The 21,754-nt window shown below is 42.9% G+C and overlaps 1 protein-coding gene across 2 annotated transcripts; it reads right to left on the bottom strand.

The window, feature by feature from the left end:
- Positions 1-5,448: 5,448 nt before the first annotated feature.
- mapk6 (mitogen-activated protein kinase 6) lies at positions 5,449-21,265 on the bottom strand. Of its 2 annotated transcripts, none has more exons than XM_070850334.1 (8): positions 21,030-21,265; positions 15,446-16,350; positions 15,003-15,320; positions 9,435-9,579; positions 8,841-9,005; positions 8,499-8,694; positions 8,181-8,298; positions 5,449-7,928 (listed from the first exon to the last, which is right to left on the bottom strand). In XM_070850334.1, the coding sequence occupies exons 2-8, from the start codon at positions 15,680-15,682 to the stop codon at positions 6,825-6,827; spliced, it is 2,283 nt and encodes a 760-aa protein (XP_070706435.1). In that variant the 5' UTR covers positions 15,683-16,350; positions 21,030-21,265; the 3' UTR covers positions 5,449-6,824. The 2 variants fall into 2 exon arrangements, with proteins under 2 accessions (XP_070706435.1, XP_070707210.1); XM_070851109.1 differs by lacking the exon at positions 21,030-21,265 and adding an exon at positions 17,184-17,279.
- Between the last annotated feature and the right edge of the window lie 489 nt (positions 21,266-21,754).

Here is a 21,754-nt window from a genome sequence, read left to right as displayed (position 1 = left end):
CACGGCCACACACGTTATTTCATTCACATACATGCAGATTCAGTAATACTTCAGTGTTGATTTTATCTCAGTTTGAGACCTCCATGTATAAATGGAAATGTTTTACTAGTGTACAAGATGTCAGCAGTGTGAGGTAGACAAATCAATTGTTTCTTCCTAAATCAGTCCTCTCAGTGGAAATACAGACGCTATTTCTAATCAAACTAACTAAGCCTCATGGGTTCAGATCAAATCAAAGCCTGATTCAGTGTTCATATGGGCAGACTTCAGAAATATGTGAACCTGTCCTTTACTATTAGTTTAATTTTATTAATAGTAAAACTCCTGCATTTGAAATTTGAAGTAAGAGAGTAAAAAGGACATTTCTCCTGTGAAATGTAGATGAGTAGAAGTGTTAAGCAGTACAGCACAACTACCTCAAAATTGTACTCCAGTACTTTGTACGATCACAGTTACAGAGTAAATAAGACAAATATGTCAGTGGAGATGAAACATCATTGCTGACACTCATTTCCTCTGCTAATAACCTGTGAAAGGTCACATGATGAGTCAGTCAGACACACACCACGGACACACACCACAGGGACTTCTCATGATGACGTCTCGTCTCGCTCAGCCCTACTTTGATCACATACTGACTGGTTGAATTCTCTCTACAACCATTCATTATATGCTTTAGGCACACAAGTAGGTATTTGCCTCCTTATTAGATTCAAATTTTGTTTTGAAGAATCAGCAAGAACATTGAGTCACTGGATTCTGCACTGGTAGGTTTAGTGATGCACACAAACGCAGACAACACACACTTGTTCTTTAATGGGGAACAAATTGTCTTCACCTCTTTGCTGCTGTGCTCTTTTACCAGCATGTTCACTAATTCATGAGTAAATCTGTATGAATAAAAAGGCAAAACACACCAGAGTGAGTATAAGACATGTTGTGCAAAACTGTATTTCTAATTTTAACTGGTGTCTCTCAGGAGGTCTGTGGGAAAATACATTATGCAGTGTGACTGCCAGAAAACACACAGCGTTGTAGATAATCGGTTGTAGAATAGTTTGACGTCTCTACATACATGAGCTGAGTTTTTGTACCTTCATCTTAAATGGAAATGTCTTTATTTTTAGATGGAACCGTTCAGTGAAAAGGTCCGTCTCCTGAAAAAGGTCAACTTTGTTTTGGCAGACACAAAGAATTGTTGTTGTGTTGGGAATATATGCTGGCTTTCTAGTGAGCGGTGCATGGAAACCTGGCCACAGTGTCGAAAATAAGGTCAACTGATAAGTGTATCTCTTTTTTTTTTTTTCTTCTTTCATTTTTAGGCCAGCTCAGCCAAACACGTGCAGACTTCAGACCATCTCCTCATAACTATGTGAGTACAGCACAGTGACCCCAGATATGCTGGTACAGAACCCTGGAAGCCCCCTAAGATGATTTTTTTTTTTTTTTTTTTATCATGTGGGAACATTTTTGTTTGTTTGTTTAGTTTTAATAATAATTCAATTGAATTAATAGCTCCCGTAATATCTATAAAGCTTCATTGACATTATATAAATCCTTTAAGAGCAGCCAGACAAACAATATTCGACAGCTGACAAATATGCCACAACATCAGAAATAAAAAATGAATAAGATTATGAAAATGTGAAAATAAATCGATTGGATCCTAAAAAGCAACCCAAGAACTGTATAAAACCATGAAAATAACCAACCACAATCCAAGATTTTATGCAGCTGAAATACCTCACAATATCAGCAGCCAGAGGAGGTTTAAACCCACCCAGGCTGTTTAATTCATCATGGATGAGGTCAACTGACGTGGTCTAAATCTGAACTCCTTCCGTTAGCTAAACATTTTGCTGCACAGTAGGGAAGAGAAGCAAATTGACATACAATATTTAAAAAAAACACGACATATTTTTGGGCTTCCAGTTGTTGCTCAGAAAGAAAAATGTTTTACTATGGAAACCCTTCAGCTGAATTGTATGTCTCCACGTAAATGTGCTTCACCAGGAACAGCTGTCGCTACTCTGCGAGCAGGAGGAACATTGTGTAATGAGAACATTGTAAATATTAATAAGCTTTTAGAATGATTCTCTTTGAATGAGGGTACAAATTAGCTACCCTTGTTTATCACGTCGGCACCGAAGCACTTACGCCTAACTGAGGACTAATGTGTTTTTCTCAAACTGATTGCTCTTTTTCAAAATTAGCTTTTACCTCGGCATAATCCCCGTTGTAAAAATGATGCTCTGCAGTCACGGTGGACTTTTGAGCAGTCAGGCTTTTAGTACAGACATTTTTTTTTCCAGGTGTATCTTAAAATAATACTCGTTTGGTTTGCTGTAATCACACCCTCTGTCTATACTGTCTGTGTCTTAAGAGGTCCCCTTTTAAGTGTAAGAGATGGGAGACAACACCCACAGTCCTGGCGCTGGGCAAAAACCACTCCATTGTTGAAGATGATATAAAGATAAAAAGAAAATATCAGACTCCTTATGGCTAAATTAGCCAAATGAAGTTTATTTCAAATGTTTATTATCACGCCGCTATAGTCCAGTCCAGTATCATTCTTTGGCGGGGAGCAATAAAGTACTTAAAGATGAATATTTTCAGGTGTTTACACTAAGCATGGAGCTACCTGTATTCTGTTTTGTGATTCCAGAGATATACAGAGTTTCAAATGTCCCCCATTTCTTACATCAGTATCACATTAGGAAGCTCTTCGTGGCCGGTACGGACAGGAGGAATCAATACTGCAACCAAAATCTCTTTCAGTGTACATGTTTGGATTCTGATGTAATTTTAAGACAAACTTGAGAAAATGTGAATTTATCCTTAAACTTGCAATAACTGATATTCTGGGGGCAAGTTGTAAACACAGCGTTGACATATCGTGAAACTTTGATGTTGATATTTCAAGTGCATTATCAAGCATTTGCTTATTTACACACCCAGCAGTTATGGAGCATAAATATTTTCATCCATTCGTCCGATGGAGAATAGGGGTCTCTTTTAGCTCTGTTTTTGGTCTCTACCAGCTCCTAAAGGAAACTGCTGGTGGTGAATAGTACGAGTGATGAAGGTGAAGTTGCCAGGCATCTAAACAATGAGCCGAGACTCCCTCTAAAGCTTCACAAAGCTGAGGGGAGCCGCAGACTCGGGTGATAAGTCTCTGTGGCTTCATCGCTATCCACGACCCCTCTCACATTGTCACATGACACATATTTATCAGAAAAATATTGATGATAGCTGCTCTCATTCACTCTCACTTGAATGAAAGCAGAGAAAATGTGATTGCCAGGGTGAGCACAGCGTTAGTGTATATTTGATTGGTGGATAAAAAAAAAAAACAGAAGCTTGTATTTGCTCCAGAATTTGACGTCAAAACTGCACATTGTTTAGAAGTCATAAAAAAACGATATGCTGATCTGATGTCAGTGGTTAGAGGACACTCTGTAACTTTGGCAGTAGTTAAAGCTTTCAAAGTGCAGCTGATGTCTATTTATAAAGGCACTTTGTGTTCTAACTTTAGTGTCCTGCCCCGTGCACAACTTTGGTCTGAATATGGACACACATTCTGACACTCAGGAGCCATAATGAGCAACCTCAAGTTGTAGCAGATAACTAGTTGGAGGCTTGTGCTTTGTCTCCACATTTATTCAACCACACTGGGCAACCTCTGCCAAGCAGGTCATCCCATCTATTTAAGCTATTTCAGCACTTTCCGTTCGAGGAACTTCTGTAGGAGCTTAATCAGTTCCTGGTCTTTGCAGCAATCTACAATGCTGAGTTTTAATTGGTCTTCCAGGAAGTTGAATAGCATTAATGACCTTGAGTTAGCGGGAGATGCTTTGAGCTACTGTCAGCTGATTGGTGGTGAGTTGAGCTGCTTATGCTGGTGTTCCTGGACTTTATTTTTAACCTGACAGGGCCAACCTCAGAGGTTGAGGGTGAGTGGCAGTCAAGGGAAGGTAAAAGAGAGGTATGAGGTGTGTAGGTGGACGACTGTGGTGAAATACACAATATTTAGTTGTGGCTCGTGGATGAACTCGCAGTAGCGCAGAGGTAGGAGGGAGGGGTAGACACCTGAGAAGCCTGCAAGGCGTAGATACTAGAGTTGGCAGAGACACAGATGATTAAATCAGAGCATCACATTTCTCTGCAGAAGAGGAAGCTGCAGAAAGAAGAATGAGACACATGGGCAGAGGACATGTGAGGTGGTGGGAGTGAAAACAGCATGGCATTAGGATTTTTGGCCAACATTCACTCTTTAGGCAACCGTCTTCTTCTGTCACTTGGCGCAAACCGTGTACCTCAGCTTTCATCCGAGTCCTCCGGCGGGGTTTAATCACTGTGCCTGAGGATTGTATTGTTACCAAGAGAGCAGATAAACAACACGTAGCTGGCCTAATTTTTCCCAGCAGGAAGCGGCAGCAGCGACAAACCCAAGCCCAGCTGTAACTGGTTATGGCGAGACAACAAGCTCCAACCTTTGCACCACAACTTTTCCCTTCCTGTAATGTTAGAGTGGTTTAAGAGAGTCTCCGGTTTGCCATTTGATTCATGTGGACAAACACTTAAAGATGGAGACTATTTCATGTAGCTCCACATGCATTTTGGTAAAGAAATACTGATGCTGCGTTCACGAACGGTGAGATTTTTGACTGCTCTTTGGTACAACTAAGGAGGCCGAGCCATACTTGATGAGCGTAGTTCTTATCATGCCACGTGTCACATGACAACTTAATTCACGCAACACTTTTCATGCAGAGGGTGAACTCAGGGTGCTTTGTCGGTGAATTTACTACTTTGTTTGCAATGCAGGTCATTGATGATTTAATGCTGCTAAACCTAGTCCGCTTAAATTACATTGCCTGACTTTGACAGTGTCACCACAACTTGCAACAACCCATTATTTCCAAACAATCCAATGCCGTCGTCGCCTTCTTGTCGAGTTCTCGCTTTGTCTCTCTCAATTGTTTCAGGGAAATTTAGAAATACGATGAGGGCGCCTGAGATGCAGTCATAGTGTTTCTACATCTGTTTCGTTGCAAAGCACGCAAGACGTTGCAGCCAAAAAGTGCCAACAAATGTGTCCTTTTTTAAAAAAAGGACACATTTGCGTAATCCTGCTCGTCTCTGCAGTGTTTTTGTACCTATGAGCAGGTGGGAATCTGAGTCCACAGCTCTGAACCATGGTGGTCTGAGTCAGAGCCACATTTAGCTGCCAATTCAAAACTCGTCCACAGCACTTGCAGTGTAATTTAGTCTGCCTACATAAACATTATAAGTGGAGTCTAGAGGTGGCTGCACCATAGTCAGCACTTCTGCTCCACCAACAAGGATCTCATGGCTGAGCGGTCGTAAAATTACCAAAACACCATTTATGTGGATGAGGTCAGAGTCATCCCTAACCAAAAATAAAAAGGACAGACGCAGGCCAAACTCTTTGCCAGTAATTTTATTTTGAGATATTTTGTAGAACAGGGGAACCAATGATTACAAAAAAAAAAAAAAAAGTCCATAAGTGTTCTACATGCTACACCTTAACCTAATTCATCATGCTTGCCTGGAAAAAGTACATAGAAATTTAACAAAAAACGTACAATTAAAACTGACGTACATTATACTCACCATTAACTTTACTTTAAATGTACCTTTCTCTTGCCTCCATGCACGCATTTTTTTTTACATTACATTTAGATAAAAAATTAAGACTTTTAGGCGCTTCTTTAAACCATAAAGCAGTTTTTTCACTAGAGACAGAACGCACCTATAAATAAAAAAAAAAAAACAAAATGAACAAAAAGAATGATATCCATTTGGACAATATTGGTGGAAAATGGAAAGCCTCAACTCCTTGTAGAACAAAAACAGATGAATTTGCATCCTACCATAAACCAAAGGAACACTTGCACGCCCGTATAGTGCCGAAATGAAAATGGAAGTCTGTCCAACTCCTCAATCTTCAATAATCACATTGAAATAACACATTTTGATAAAATAAATATCGCACATCTGCTAGAAATAAATAATGATTACTGAAACACCTCACTATGTTAAATGCTAAAGTGAGACAGATTTCATCTACGCGACCACTTCATTTCATGGTATGAGGATGGTCATGTGTGTAAAGCACTAGTGCGGCTTCGAGTGTCTCTCGCGGCTGTTACCTTGAGGTAGATAACACATTTACATTAACGCCTACGATAATGGTTGCTGCTGGCATCATGTGTCAGATTTACAGTATGAAAGGGTTATTAAGGAAGCTTTCTTCGGTGGAAAATGTCAAAGTCATAAAATAAATCAAAAATAAAAAAAAAAAATTTAAAAAAAAGGACATCCCATCCCCTTTTTTCTGTTGTATCCCATCCCAGGAAAGGGGGTTTGAAAGCACTTTAAATGCCTACAGCAATGTTAGCGTCTACCATCCTTCCTTCACAGCCAAACCTCTTCTCATGAATCAAAACTCCTCTCTCCCACCATCCGCCTTTCTTCTACCCAATTCTCCCCACCTTTTTCTTCTACAGTACTTAAGTGTGCGAGTGACGTGCCAGTTTAGCAATGAGGGCGTAGACATTAACCCATGAAGGCCTGGTGATCAAGGCTCAGAGTGATGACCAAAACTCTTTAAATATAATAAATCACCCCTCTCAACTCTTAAAAAACAAAATAATAATAATAATTAAAAGTAACCATAATAAAAAAGGTATGAAATGATTCAAGTACAATAATATACCATATTATTAAAAAAAAAAAAAAAAAAAACATAAAAACAAAACTGCCTAGATTTTGCACTGTGAGGGAGGATATATATTTCTTTAATTAAGATGCTTGAAGATGCTGCTGTATGTTTTGTGGGCAATTTGTGGGGAGCATTTGACAGCGCAGGGGGTGAGCGACGCCTGGATGGATTTTAGAGGCAAGTCATCAGTGCTGTCAAAGCCAGGCAGGGCCAGAGAGTCCAGCTGCATATTAAGCACAATCTCTGTGTTCCTGCCGAGGAAGCTCTCGTCCAGCTCTCTCACCTCCAAGGGCTCCGTCTCCGAGCTGGCCACAGTCTCTCCGACCCCCTCTTCCTTCCGGCTGAACAGGCGGTCCAGGTAGCTGGTGTAAGTGCTCTCCTTCTGGAAGTGGTCCTCTTTGCGAATGTCCCAGCATGCCTCGTCTATCAAACAGCCGTTCTCCCCGACTCTCTCCCCGGAGCCGAAGCTTTCCCAGGGCTGAGCGGGCCAGGCGCTGTCTCCGCTGACGACTCCCAGCCCTCCTCCGCCTAGCTGGGCGAGGTTTACCAGGCACTTCTCCTCCTTCTCCTGACTTATGGACTTGGACATGGAGCCTGAGCGTGGAGCCTCCAGCTGGGAGACGGAAGAGTTGAGCTCGTTCAGGAGGCCCACCTCGTTGAGCAGGGCCACCTCCTGACTGGGCTCCGGCTGCAGGCTCAGTTTAATGGTGCTGGCGATGAAGGAGTCAAAGTCAAAGCCTTGGTTCTGCTGGCTTTGGGGCTTCTCCGTCTGGTGTTTCTCCTGCTCTCTGTCCTTCTCCACCGGACTCTGGGTCTTCTCGGCCTCCTGCAGAGCGATCTGGGCCTTGACCAGCCCGTTCTTCTCGCACTTGCTCTTGGCCTTGCGGTCGGCCTTCTCCTTGCTCTGCTGCTCCTTCCAGTTGGAGAGGTCGATGATGAGCTTGGGTTCGTAGTAGTGGTTGACTTCACTGTCCCTCCAGATGAGGTTGTCCAGGTAGGAGGGCGACACGGCCTTGTAGTTACAGGTGTGGCTACACTGCAAGTCACAGTATTTGTTCTCGTGGTGGCCGTCGTCGTCATCCTGCCAGGATCGCTCTGGCAGGAACAGAGTGGAGTAGTCAAAGGACGGCTCATCCAGGAACTTCTCCCGATCTCCATCAACATATTTACGAGGATCCACCTGAAAACAGACAACAGCCACTGTTAAGCCTTTGTTTTCTCATCAAAAAGTACATTTAAATCTGTCAGGAACAAGATATGTTATCCTGTTACTTTTCAACTTGGTACTTTGCTGTGCTTAAGTTTACAGCTTTACACCTTTTCATACTTGCAAATTCCTATCTACAAGCATTCAAAATGCAGAAATAATTAGAGGAGAACCAAACTGTTTAAACAGGAGTAGGCAGACGTTTGTCAAGACTTAAAAACGCACCTGAACCTCTTCCTCGTCTGTTACATCAGAGACTGCCCTTGGGTCAACTTGAACTTCGTCTGGGTCGTGGGTGCTGTGCAAGTGCCAGTCAGCCTCTGACAGCTGGCTCTCATGATACCTAAAAAAAAAGCATGAAAGAGAGACTTTAGTACATGGAAGCACAAACAACACAAAATGGCTCACACAATGCAACAGTACAGGTTCAAACCATTCAACTAATCCTGAAAAATGTCTGAAAAGGGAAAATATATAACTTTGCATCTTCTAGTCTGGTCACAGCAAACATGCGTTTGACAGGAAATAAGCAAACAAGCATACCTGTCCCAGGTGTGGCTGTGGCTCTGGTCCATGAGCAGGATATCATCTACTTCGTCCTCAATGTGGAAGGGGTGTAGAGAGACAGGCTCGTCCAGGGGGAAGGAGTAGTCAGCCATATAGGGGTGGGCCAGGGCCTCCTCTGCAGTCAGACGATCCATGGGGTTAAAGGTCAGGATCTTCTCCAGGAAATCCAGGGCTGCACAGAGGGAGGACCATGAGATTATCACATAGGAGACACGGACACGTGATGTGTGAGATATGACCCTGACTGCTATCTTTGGTCTGTGTTTATACTTCGTGAGCTTGTCGGTGCTTCTGAATGAATGAATAAGCGGTACTTACCCTGGGGGCTGACGTCAGGCAGCAGCTTGGCCAGTGGCGTGTGAGGCTTGGACATGTCGTTGCGGATGAAGACGGGGATCACGCTGTGGAGCTCCTGGCGGTCCTCCTCCCGCAGTACAGGGATGGACTCCAGGATCAGCTGCATCTGCTCCAGCTCGTGGGCTCCTGAAAGACACCAAGCAGGCGAACTTCAGGCGCTTTCTTAGAAGAGTTGCGCAACATTTAACATCTGCACGGCTGAGTGAGTTTACTCTGAGCGAGGCAGAGCGCGGCGGATCATGAGAATGTAGACGTTATTTGCCTTATGCTCAGCTCAAAGCAGTTTCAACAAAACAAGCAGTCGGTGTCTCCCTGTTCCAGCTGGATTTGCAAAGGAGAGCAATAAGGATAATAAAAGCAAACTAACTTGTGGCCCATGTCCTGTTTGTTCTGAACAAAGACATAGTGACTAGCAGGATGAACATATACCTCATCAGACCTATGCTCTATATTTACCTCATCAGTGTCACCTGACATACTTCAAAGACTGCTTTCCATTATATTTGCATATGAAGAGTTACAATGACTCACAGAAGAAACTGAGTCAACATTTACCAGCAAAGAGGGTTTTTCCTGTGAGCATCTCAGCAAAGATGCAGCCAGCGGCCCACATGTCGATGGCTTTGGTGTAGTTGTTAGGAGAGAGCAGCAGACGAGGAGATCTGTACCACTTTGTGACCAGACCTTCAGAGAGATGGCCCTGTGTTGGAAGGAGACGCACCATATTTAGTGTCACTCTGGGGGAACAGAAAACTAAAAAAGAAAAAGTATGACTCAGCAGTATTTCTCCTAACGCTAACCTTATTCATGAACTCTTGTGTACTCATGTTTGGTTTATTCACAGTTAAGTTGCTCTACAATCTAACATTTCACTCAGTAAATACAAATGATAAACATGTGTCTTCATGTTTGTCATACGAGGCCACAAGGCCACTTTTAACACGCCCTCCCAGAACGAACTGCTGGTCCGATCTAACCCCCACATCCCCCGCGCAGTCTCCTTGGCGGGCCTGCTCGGTGCTGGTCACGTACGCAACACAGCATGGAGACAAAGACCCCAGAGAGAAAAGACAGATAAAAGAGGGTAGATCAGACACGTGCGGGCCCTGTCAGCAGTCTGAGAGAGCAGGATAATCCCCCCCGCTGCCACACACTCCACTCACCAGTGACACACCAGTGACACCAATCTGCACTACTCTCTCTTCACACAGCGTCGGACTACTCACAGGAACAGGACGCTGAACACAAAAGGAACCTGACCTGTGTGCGTGTATGTACACACGTTGGGACATTGGGGGAGGGTAGACGGTAAAACAACACCCTCTCTACCCTCCCTCACCCCCACATTGGTAGTTTGTAGAGTGAGACCAAAATGGTCAGCTAACCACTGAGCCAGGCTCCTGTTTCTGCCCTAAATTAGCCACATATGCCTGATATCGCTCCATCCTGGAGTGTATCGCTGCTCTGCGCGCCCTTGTTTCGCTGGGCCTATAAATGATGTGCCTCCTTTCAGGTAACCAGTTAATCTGCTTGTCTCAGTCTAGAGGTGGCTTTTACCAAGAAGCTTATAAAGACGTGGAGGGGCATTACAAGGTAGTGACACAACACGCAGGCAGGTCACAACCAGCAGACTAAAACTTCCAAGGCCGTCATGTGCCCACTCTGAGAAACACAGCCAGTAAAGTGTCTGACCTGAGTGACTGTGGTTACGCTGAAGAGATGCATGCTGCCAGCTTCGCAGAGCATTGCGACAGAAGTAGATCAGGTTGGCTTGGAGAGTCAGGTCATTGCGTAAGGACAATTTTGTGTAAAATGGACTCTGAACTAAAAACGAGCCAATTAGAAATTGCCTACAAGCTGAGTGTATAAAGTGCATTAGGTTAAAATACCAGTTCAGCTTTTACGGTTACTGATCTCTATGTGAGCCATTCACCACAAAGGCAGACACACAGGTATTTAAGCATCAGGCATGTCAATACCTCTAGCAACATTGGGTGAGTAACAACCACCTGATCTAGATCAAAACAGGCTGACATTTAATGACTCATTACAGGCGCTCTCAGTGCGTCTGGCTGTGGTTAGTCACAAATCCATAAGCAGGTCGGACCAGGTGTCAGTAAAGGTGGCTGTTGCTGCTGTGCTGCTGCCTATAAGAAGTGGATGTAGCCACTGTGACATCACCAATTGGTCTGTGGGTCGCTGTTTTGAAGCCCCGAGTTTGGCTTCATGGCCGCCACCATCTTGTTTCATAGCCACCTTGGTTTTTTGGAGCCAGAAGTGACCCATTCCAAGAAAACCTACTCTGATTTGTTAGCGAGAAGGTAGTCTTTCCTAAAGCATAGCCTGCTTTACTGTCTATTTTACTCTACCTGGGACCATAATTTAATAAATGATCACTTTCTATTGAAGAAGACTTGAAACTACTGACTGAGACTATAAACTAAATGAAAGTATCTACTGAGGTAATTAGGGGTAAAATAAATAAGTGAGATGTAGTGTGATTTTCTCAGACTTAAACACAATCTGCTTTCATTTTGGAGTCAGTCATCTCCTGCTGGCCAATAGAAAAACTGCAGGTTCAAGGCACTTCTGCATTGGCTTCACTTTTCAGACCCGGACACTACGTCCACTTCTTTTATGCAGTCTGTGGCTGCTGCACAGAAGCTGGCAGCTGAAGACCAAGACGATAGATTTCCTTGCTGGCGCTGAATGTATTTTAGTCTTAATCCACCCCCACACACACACGAATCCTTTCACTGGAAAACCATGGGACTGTAAATAGCAGGGTAACTCACAGGAGGACAATTGGACATACGGACCTAATTAACAGATTAACAGTTTATTTCAATCTGGTCTGTGGCTGGCCATAATTCCTGCTTCGTTTGGCATTTGATGATAAAACTATTAGTTGCAAGAAACTGCATCTTTTTAGGCTTGGGAAAAGTGAAAACCTCATTAAGCTGCTTTTCTTGTTACAACCTGAGTAGTCTGGTGCCAGACAGACCTGTTGCTGACTGAATAATTAGGTCAAATGTGTGTGTGTTCCTCCAGTTGTGGTTTGGAGCCGTGTGTTATGCAGGATGCTTGTGTGGGGAGAAAGGGCCTCTGTGAACCCTTCAACCCCCCCTCTGCTTATGACATTCCTGAAAGCTTCACGGTTATCATCTCCACAACATCACAAATTATTGATTTTATGCCGAGCCACAGAGAGGCACAAGATCCTAAATTCAGGGATTTTCCAAGTTAATGTTAGTGCAACTACTTTGGCTTGTTTTAAAACTCAAATACACCTTTTCCCCTACATACGTTTGTCCTGCACTTTATCTTCATTTTAAAAATTCCAGAGTTATATCAAGTAAATGTTTTGGCATATTCAGGTGATGTGACACATGAAAGCTAGGTTTTCACCTCCAAAAAACATGCGTTACCAGACAGAACAGGTGTGATATCAGTTAGTTAAAGCATACATTAAATGTGTTATGTGTAATGGGTCCTGGAGTAGTTTATGGTCTAATTCAGCCTTATTTAAAACCCAAACAGCTTAAGCAAACCCATTGCTAAACCTAAATGGGTGAATGTTATATTCACAGAATTCATTCCTTCCCTTGTTAGAAGGGCGGGCTACAATTGGATTTAAATCAGCCTCAAATAAGGCCCTGAGCAATGCTCCCACAACAGGACAAAGAGCTGGCTGAGAAAAGGAGGGGAACCAGGGTTGGAGAAGTTGGATGAGTGCACGTGAATTCTTGTCATTCTTGATCCCAGGCCACCACGAGGGACGGCCTTAAAAAGGGTTCACACAGGCAGAAACTACTCCCTTTCTCAAAACAATAGAAACACAGATACTCTTGGCAAGCTTCGTACAACTTACTTAAAACAAGGTCATGCAGGATTAATAAAACCCTGAAGGTGAAGGAAATCATCAGGGGTTGTTTTTAATTAACCCAAGAAATACAAAAGTGGGAACGTGGGAGGAATAGTAGAACAAATGCCTTGTGCTTGCACCATTGACGCATGAATCTAGATACCATATAACTGAAACTACGCCAGAAACTGAGGTTCACTGGGAAAGAGCGCTTCTTTATTTAGAAACAACGTTATTCAAATAACATGCACTCAGCCACCCAGCTGCTCCGGCTCACCCAGCCTGCTTGAAGCACGGGGTGGTTGTGAAAGCAAATTTGCCCCCAGTGATTCTGTCCTAATGTCTGGCCAACACTGAAACCAAATGTTTTTTCACACCTCCACCCTCCACTGTGAACCATAGTGCTGTGAGAGGGTGATGGGTTCATTTTCAAACAAGCCTCATTTGGTCCCAGACACTAGACACACACTCAATTAAATGGCTGTAGGTGCCATGAAAAAGTGGCTGGCCGAGGTATCAGTGTCCTCCCTCCCCCCACCACACCACTATTGTTATCATAGCAGAGACAGACAAAACACAGCGACACTGAGCAGGGCCAAAGCCTATTAAAGTCAGTCTGACTACAGCGTTTGTATCCTTGACAAAAACTCAGCAGCAGTAGTCTGCTGCAGTACTACATCAGACAATAGTCAGACACAAGAGAGCTGACCCCAGTCAAGCAGCTTTTCAATACCCACTTGCCTGCATGTTTCCCCATCAGGAAAAAAACTGCTTATATAGAGGGAAAAAAAGCCCACATGGCAAACCCTGTTGTAGGAGAGGAGTGCTGTAACGTCAGGTGGGTGGCTACTGTGACTGAACTGTGTGAGAAATTCTCCCTTCTTCGAAGCAACTTCGAGGCCTTCCTCTTTCTGGTAAGATATGACTCATGTGAGAGTACAGAAGTCACAGCTAAAATGTGACTAGACTACCAAAACGTGGTAGTGTAAGTGGACTGGAAATGAGCTGTCATGGTAAATAAGTGTGTGCGAGTCTGTCTCAGAGTAATGTAGGTTGTGGCAGGATCCTGGTTGAATGACGCCGTGCCAGTCAGAGGGATCACATCACGTGAGCCCACTTCAGACCCTCCAATGACTAATCTGAGACACGTGTAAGCATCTGACTGCCTCGGAGCTCTAAGGAGATCCAGCAGCCAGGCCACAGAGAGACAGAGAGGGAGGGAGAGACTTCCCAACCTAGATTTCCTCACATCACACCACCATATGGCCTTCAACTGGAATTTCCTCATCCCTTTATAAGGTGACAGAAACACAAGGGCAATACAGGCCTTCTGCCTGGCTACAATTACGCAGGGTGATCCATACTCCTCTCATACTAAAGATAAAAGCAAACGACTTTATTGCTGCCGTTACACTGTTTCACAAAACAATAGGCAGGTTTATGGAGAGTATTAAAATGTGTACATTCAGCATCTGTTGTGTTAACATCTGGTTTTTAATGCCCAGGTTTACATTATCCTGGCATCTGATAAGAGACGTGGAAAAAGCCGGTAATACAAAGAAAACAGGGTTCTACAATCTCGATTCTACAATATTTGTGAAAATGGGGTAATTACCACCTGCAAATGGAACTGAAAGGAAAACCTGCACACTCAGATGTAAAAAAACAAACAAACCATTATATATTTTGATGCAGTGTGCCATCTGCTGCAGCCTCAAGCCTTTAACATTATTAGAAGCTGACGGAGGCTCGAGTCTGAACTGCGCCTGTTTTGCACATGCTCCATTCATATATTTGCCTTTTTTCCCACCTGAAAGTGTGGATTATCTTCATCTTTGTTTGGTCACATTATCATGAACCCACTCATTTGTATACTGTGACTTGGAATTGAGCCTGATTTCACTTCAACATGTATACGATGGTAAACGGAAAAAAAGAGTTCCCAGGGTTGTGCTTTCCACAGCCTCAATTCTCTTGACAAGGGAAACAGAGGCGTTACCTCAAGGAACTACATCCTGTCTTGTTTACTTCCTGCTGTGAAACTGCGTCACCCTGGGGAACGCCGCATTACTGGGCAATATATAAACATCACGTGTTAGACCTACAAAGCACTCTCATCTATGGCCAGAAAGTGTGCAAACATTGTTCTTAGAACTCGAGTTTAAACAGCATCAACTCATCATGAAACCCCATTGAAAAGAAAAACTAGTCCACTAGTACAAGACTGACAAGAACAGCTTCTCAGAAACTGGTCCTACCTTGTGAGAGTAGTGGGGGTCCATGATGCGGGCAAGCCCAAAGTCCCCGATTTTCAGTACCAGGTCTTCTGTGTTGACAAACAGGTTGGCGGGCTTGAGGTCCCGGTGCAGCACATTAGCAGAGTGGATGTACTTAAGGCCCCTGAGGAGCTGGTACATGAAGAGCCTAGCGTGGCCCTCAGACAGGAGGCCCCTCTCCAGCAGCTGACACAGGTCTGTCTCCATGTACTCCTGCACAATGTAGACCGAGTTGACCTCTGTCAGGGATACCACGTCCTCTGTTAGCCTGCGACCGTTAGGGCCCAATGTCTCAAACACCTGGTGACATTTGAGAGACAAAAAAGGGTCAGTCTCGAAAGTCAGTTTTCAGATAGGACATAAATTGTATAATTGTAAGAAAATAAAATCTCTTTGCCACTTTGAGCCCACCCCTTGCCATTTACCTTGACAATGTTGTCGTGGTCGAGGCGTCTGATAATCTTGATTTCCCGCAGGGCATGCTTCACACTCTGGGGGTCGGTCAAGATAATTTTCTTCACAGCCACACGCTTGTCACAGTCAGTGTCAACTGCTGAGAACACCAAGCCGTTCCCTCCGTAGCCCAGAGGCTTCAAGTCCATGTAGCGCGAACCCAGGTCGAAGCCATGGATGTTCATCAGGGACTCAAACTTCTCTGCCATGACGACTATTTCTGACTTTTACACAGAGCTTCTGCTATCTCTAACGTTTGGTCTCTGGCCTATTTCAAGTCCAACTTCAACACCGACAGAGGAATTTATACGACAATCCCCCCCCCGCTGCTATAGAAGCTGAGCTAACTGACCCCTGTACAGACGACTACTGAGTCCCCCCTGTCCAGCCGTCACTGTCAAATGCGGGGCACTAATGTGTAGTCAAAGTTTCTTTCCATTTTGAATAAGGAGAGGAAAATGTTAAAGTTTAATTCCCCCTCAAATCCTGGATGTGTGGATATCTTTAACTGAACAGTTCTTAGTAGACTGGCGTTTATAGACTGCAATGGAATGACTAATGGGGCCAATTAAAAAGCACTGAGACTATGTTAAACTATAAAAGCATGTAGTTGCATCCTTACAGTGCAGATACATTCAGTGTATGACTGGTCCTGAGCAGCTTCATATGAAATGTGCCTAAATGCACTGTTTGTTTGTTTTCTTAATTTTTTTATGTGTTTTTTTTTTGTATTTTTCCCGTCAAGTCACCTGATCTATAAAACTGAAATGAGTCTGGCCTTAAAGTCTTCAAAGTAAATCTTCACCCTCAATGATCAGGTGGCTCAAGTTCGCCACAGTCGCAGTCAAAACTATCCTCCATTTTACTTGGGAATAACCTGGAAGACAAGAATAGAAAAGCAGAACGGAAAAAAAAAGCTTAGATAAGGATAAAAATAGTGCCAGAATAGAAAGGAGTTCAAAGTCCATCATTTAATAAGATGGGATCTTCACAAGATAACCTGTCGTTCCATTAAAATATAGTCATATCTCATCTTTTTTACTATTAAAATATATCGGGGATGTCAAAAAAGCAATAGATTAACAACAAACAGTCTCATTCACCGGCTTTAGGTTAAACGTGGTGTCAATAATGGAAACTAACCCTCCCCCGCCCGGTTTAAGCGTATGCTAGTCCGGTTAGTGAGTATCGATAAAACTGAGAGATAACCTATAAAGGATTATCCAACACTAATACCATAAATGTCATGCATTAATGACAAATAACAGCTTTTATTCTGAGTTTTAACCCTTCATACAGCCTATTTTGGGTCTTCAGAGAGTGCGGCTGGCTGGCTGGCGGAAAAAACCCATAACGGCAGGCTGACAAGCTGCTGACAGACCTCCGTCGACTTGGTTTAAAATTCACATAACCACGTCCAGTAACACACACAACACAAACCACATTGTACAGTGAAACAAAGCCTTCAAAACACCGCCTGTTTTATAAATATACAACACAAAGTTAACGTGAAACCCGCCGATAGCGCGAACAAAGGAGCCGTTGTTGGCGGAGGCTTCTGACTACGTGGTAACGTTACACCTTCTCCTGAGCTAAGCAGCACAAAGCCGACGTCGGCTAAACCGCTAAAAAATACACCGCGAATCCACGATTAAACGACACATAATGTAGATAACAGCAACAGAAATCGACACGGAAGACACTACTCACAGTCCTTATTCGTCGCATTAGTTTGGTAGTTTCTTTAATCAAACCCTGGACGAGGTTTGACTGCGCTCCGCCACCGAGTACTGCGGATCTGTAGCAGTCGCCATTGAGGCTGGGCACAGCTATGAGGGGCGGGGGTGACGTCACACGGCTGCCTTCACGGACGGTCGGAAACTACTGTGAGAGCCACTCACAGTTTAGAGGGTGAAGTTATGAGTAAGGTGCATCATTTATTTTTAATCAGTTCATTTTACTGTCATTGTTAAATCACTTTTAATTTATCAGTTACTTGTTATTATATTTGTTTATTAGTGTTAATACAACTGTGGTTGTGTTGTGCATTTACTGCTTTATTTACAGTCACATTTAAGCTATATTATTATCATTGATTGGCATGATCTTTGCATGTAGTTCTTCACATATTTTTCATGATTCTAGAAACATTATACCCCTCATCATATCGCATATTTTTGTAATGCCGATGCTAGTATTCACATATTCTTAATAAAGTAAAAAAAAAAAAAAAAAAAGCTAAACAAATACACAATAGATTATTTGAACTGAATTGATTTGATACTTCTGATGTATCAATAAGTGACAGTTGAAGTGATGTCTTTTTTAGTATATGATTAAATAAAGGCCACATAATTAGTAATTTACGATAATGAGAATAACACATACTGCAGTGCATTAGATATAGTTGGCTGTATCAGTAACGGAGCGCACTACTACAGAGTCGGTCGTTTTTACGTGTTGGGGCTCCGAGCGGTTCGCAAAAGCAGCAGGAGTCATTGAAAACATCTGTTTGAGGTTGGTGATCACGTGACAGCGGTAGATTCAAAACCCTGCTCAATATTACTGCAGGTTTCTGCATGAAATGCTAGTAACGCTTACAGTAAACAAATAAATCATCTTTATACAGCTATAGCACATTTGAACCAAAAGTTCAGCCACTGCTGCAATTTGAAAAAGAAAGTTATCATAGCCCAGTGGGCAAATTAATATCATCCAGGCATTTATTTGAGAAGATTAGAATTATTTTTGCTTTCACTGGTTGTATATCGCTTCACCCTTAAAAATAAGCAAATTTTTTACATATCTTATTTACTGCCTGCCCAAGGAAAGGTGCAAAAAGTCCCCAAATCAGTGGAAAAGTCGCTCAAAAATTCTGCAAAACAGACGCTATTACGGTTGCTTACCTGAATTAATTCTTCTTTCTATGTGCTGTTTATTATTTCACCTTCCTCCAAATTTGTGTCAAGCATAACAGAACACTTAGGCCTTTCTTCACAGGTTATAGTCTGCTCCTTCTCCCATTTTTCATCCATACATTTTTGTGATAGTTGTTTTTTGAGTATAGCCTTCAGTAGTTGCTGTGCCCTCTTTGCCAATGCTGTTTCCCCGATTGATCCACGGTTTGTTTTTCCTATTTTGTTTTTTTTTGTCTTTGATGGGAATTAATGTTGTTATCAGATTATGGCACGGACAGTTCACTCACTGAACTGCGGATTTAAAAAAAAAAAAAAAAAGTCCATCTGGCACCGAGATGCGCAGGGTGTTTCTTTTTAAGCGGTCCGCCCTCAAATCTGATCTCCATGAGGTTCACACATCCAGAGCAAAACAAAGCCCAGACATCCAGGAAGGCACTATTTCTCCCTTTCCCAATCCCTCATTCAGACTGCGGCTCCTATATCACCTCTCTCACTGTGGGTGCTCTGAATGGATGAGGGGATGGATGGGGCGGGCAGGCGGCAGCATCACAGCCGCTGCAGTCTACATCAGCATCCGCAGGCAGACCATGTGAGAGCCCATGTGCCCGAGAATGCAGATGCTCCTCACAGGCCGGGATGGGCTCTGCGATGGAGAGCTGGAGCTGCACTGCACTGAGCGGGATGCGACAGACTCACAGAGCGACTCATGATCACGATTATTAGCTGTCATGCATCAGTGCAAAAGACTTAAAATTATGCAATAATGTACACAGGCTAATTATAATATCTAACGTGATTTACTGGATTTTAATGAGAGAGAGATGAGGGAGATGCAATTACTTTCAGAATAGGGCCTTTTAGTCATGTGCAAAGCAGTTCTTTTCAGTCACTAGAATCAGTTCACTGAAAAGATTTGAAATGTTTGTTCACTGGATTGGCTGGAGCTCTGAGTCCCACACACTGAACTGAAACCCATCTGAAGGTGTATTCCTCATGATCAGCAGCTTTCAGAACAGGAACTGCTGTCGCTTTGATAAACGCACCAAACTCCATTCATAATTCTTGATATTTTAAAAGATTCCTCACTGAAAATGGAATATGTACACTGTTTTTTTTAATGATTTTTACAGCTTTTAAACTGATCTACAGTTCAGCATTACTTTTGACCTTGCTGGGACTGGCTCTGGCAGTTTGAGCCGGTTATTGTCACTCAGGGTTCGTTTAGTAGTCACTGAACATGCGTGGCGTATATTCACTGATTCTCTTGCAGTTAAAGCATCTGGGACAGTCTTCAGCCACAATTTTTTTTTCCATAATGCAGGTTCCAAAAAACTGAGAAAGGAACCGATCATTTCAGGAAGTGATTCAGGTCGGTTCATTCACCCAAAAGAATCGTTCTTTTTGAATGAAACAACACGACACTAAAGCCTCATTTTCCAGTTTGCTGAGTTATAGGCTACTTTACCCAGAGTTGATCTATTTTTTCAGAAAAAATTCGAGTGAAACTACTTTATTTCTTTAAGTTGTTTATATTTGAGTTTTGGGTTTAGCATTAAATGTAGATTTACAATGAATGTTTAGTAAATGCTAAAAATCATGCTTTATTTATGCAAGTTATGATTCCCCTGCTCTACCAGAGGGTCAGAGGTCAAAGTTGTGCAGATTGACTGTCTTTGCTGTAAAGAGGGAACTTCAGTAGATTTTTTGAGCCCATGGACGCACTTCTGCCTTTCTGCTCAGTTGAGACTCTTTGGCCAACATCTTCCACAAGTCAGAAACAAAGAGAGCCAGTTAAAGATTCTGTTTCATGAGACTGCATGATATGAATCCTTCCCGCTGGCCTCTGGCCTCCTTTGACAAGCATCACTGATTGCTTCTGATTGAAGCTACATCAATAATTAAAAATCACATTGGTAGATAAGGTTTTGGCACTGGATTGTCCGATCAGTGCTCTTTGCCCTCTGCTGTACATTAATGAACAAGAGGTTAACTTGCATGATGTAACTCACTCTCCCTGTCAGGTAATACGGTCATTTCCTCACATTTTGATTGTTTTAATAGAAGACAAAAAAATCTGTTATTTGTATTCCAATCACAAAGAATTTCTCCACCACGGTGATTACAGCCTCAGCTGCAGGCCTCCACTGTTACACCATGAGACAAATAGTTGACATGTCTTAACCCAACACACATTTCACTGTGTGATTTAGTTGAGATTATAGCGGCATCTATTACTGTTTGTGCTGCATTACCGTAAAGCTCTATGGTATAAAACAAAACAAACACTGTACTGCTGGACTTCCAGGGGTCTTGTTTGGTGAGAACAGAGTATTCCTTGTGTGACGAATGAAGATATGCACATGCTGTTTACATATACGGTCATCTGCTGCTGGTAGTGGTATGACTCTTACTCTCTCACAAACACATTCACGCACACATTTTCACCTATACAGGGCATCTAAGTGTGTCTCAGCCACAATCCTGCATTATCCTCTAGCTCTCTGTAACAGAGGACATTTCACCTGTTCTTTATTTAGTCTAATTGTTGGGCAAAAACAGAAAAATCCTCAACATCACAAACACGTCATATTGGTGTCTAGTTGTTCTTTGCGGAAAATGAAATCTTCTTGCCACTCACCGAGGCTGAAATTCTCCTGAGACGCCTGGCGCAACATTGTATAGAAGTTAATAGTCCATCCAAGAGAATTTATGCTGTATATCCAACAGTGTTAGGAGGACAGGCAGACAGGTGGAAATGTTTCAGCGCAGTCCAGTATCTCCTTGTTTATGTGTGGGTTATGTGAATGTATTCTCAGAGCTTTGGCGGTGTGTTATCCTACTCCATGTGCCTCTGGTTGTGAGGTGGAGCTCCATGGGCAGTTAATATAGGCCAGTCCGAAGAGGGGAGGAGACTGCTCTGTGTATGGCATGGCCTGTCAGTGTGTCAGGCCCACTACCAGTAGAGTCCACTGCCACCACCTCTCTCTGGCTCTCCCTTTCACAACTTCTGTCTTACTTCCTCTCTTTCTTTTCCCCTCTAATTTTCTGATCTCCTCTTAAATGTTATCCCTCCATGTTTCGGTCCAGTCTAAGCATGTACAGAAACTAATCCTTTTGAGATATAGTCCTGCTTTTGGATGAGTCCAGTTTTGGTGATTCATGAGTTTTATCTGTCAGCTTAAATCATAAGATTACACAGTCCTAATGGGTTGTGAATGTTCAGCATGTCCTTGCATTAGGAAAAACCTGCAAAATAAATTTGAATGAAATGAAAAGTGCTCGCTCGTCTAGCTATAAACGAGGCAGATTTAGTCACATTACAGCACATGCACATACCAAATTGTTGGTCATACATTTTCACAA

This window comes from Pempheris klunzingeri, chromosome 1, assembly GCF_042242105.1.
Source record: "Pempheris klunzingeri isolate RE-2024b chromosome 1, fPemKlu1.hap1, whole genome shotgun sequence".
NCBI classification, from domain to species: Eukaryota; Metazoa; Chordata; class Actinopteri; order Acropomatiformes; family Pempheridae; genus Pempheris; species Pempheris klunzingeri.
This window is presented reverse-complemented; position numbering and strand designations above follow the sequence as displayed.

Excerpts from the sequence above, each read along its gene's own strand:
- mapk6 (XM_070850334.1), bottom strand. The coding sequence starts at position 15,682 with ATGGCAGAGAAGTTTGAGTCCCTGATGAACATCCATGGCTTCGACCTG. Across the intron at positions 15,321-15,445 it reads ACCACGACAACATTGTCAAG|GTGTTTGAGACATTGGGCCC; the intron begins GTAAATGGCAAG and ends AAATGTCACCAG. Across the intron at positions 8,695-8,840 it reads GCCTGACGTCAGCCCCCAGG|CCCTGGATTTCCTGGAGAAG; the intron begins GTAAGTACCGCT and ends CCCTCTGTGCAG.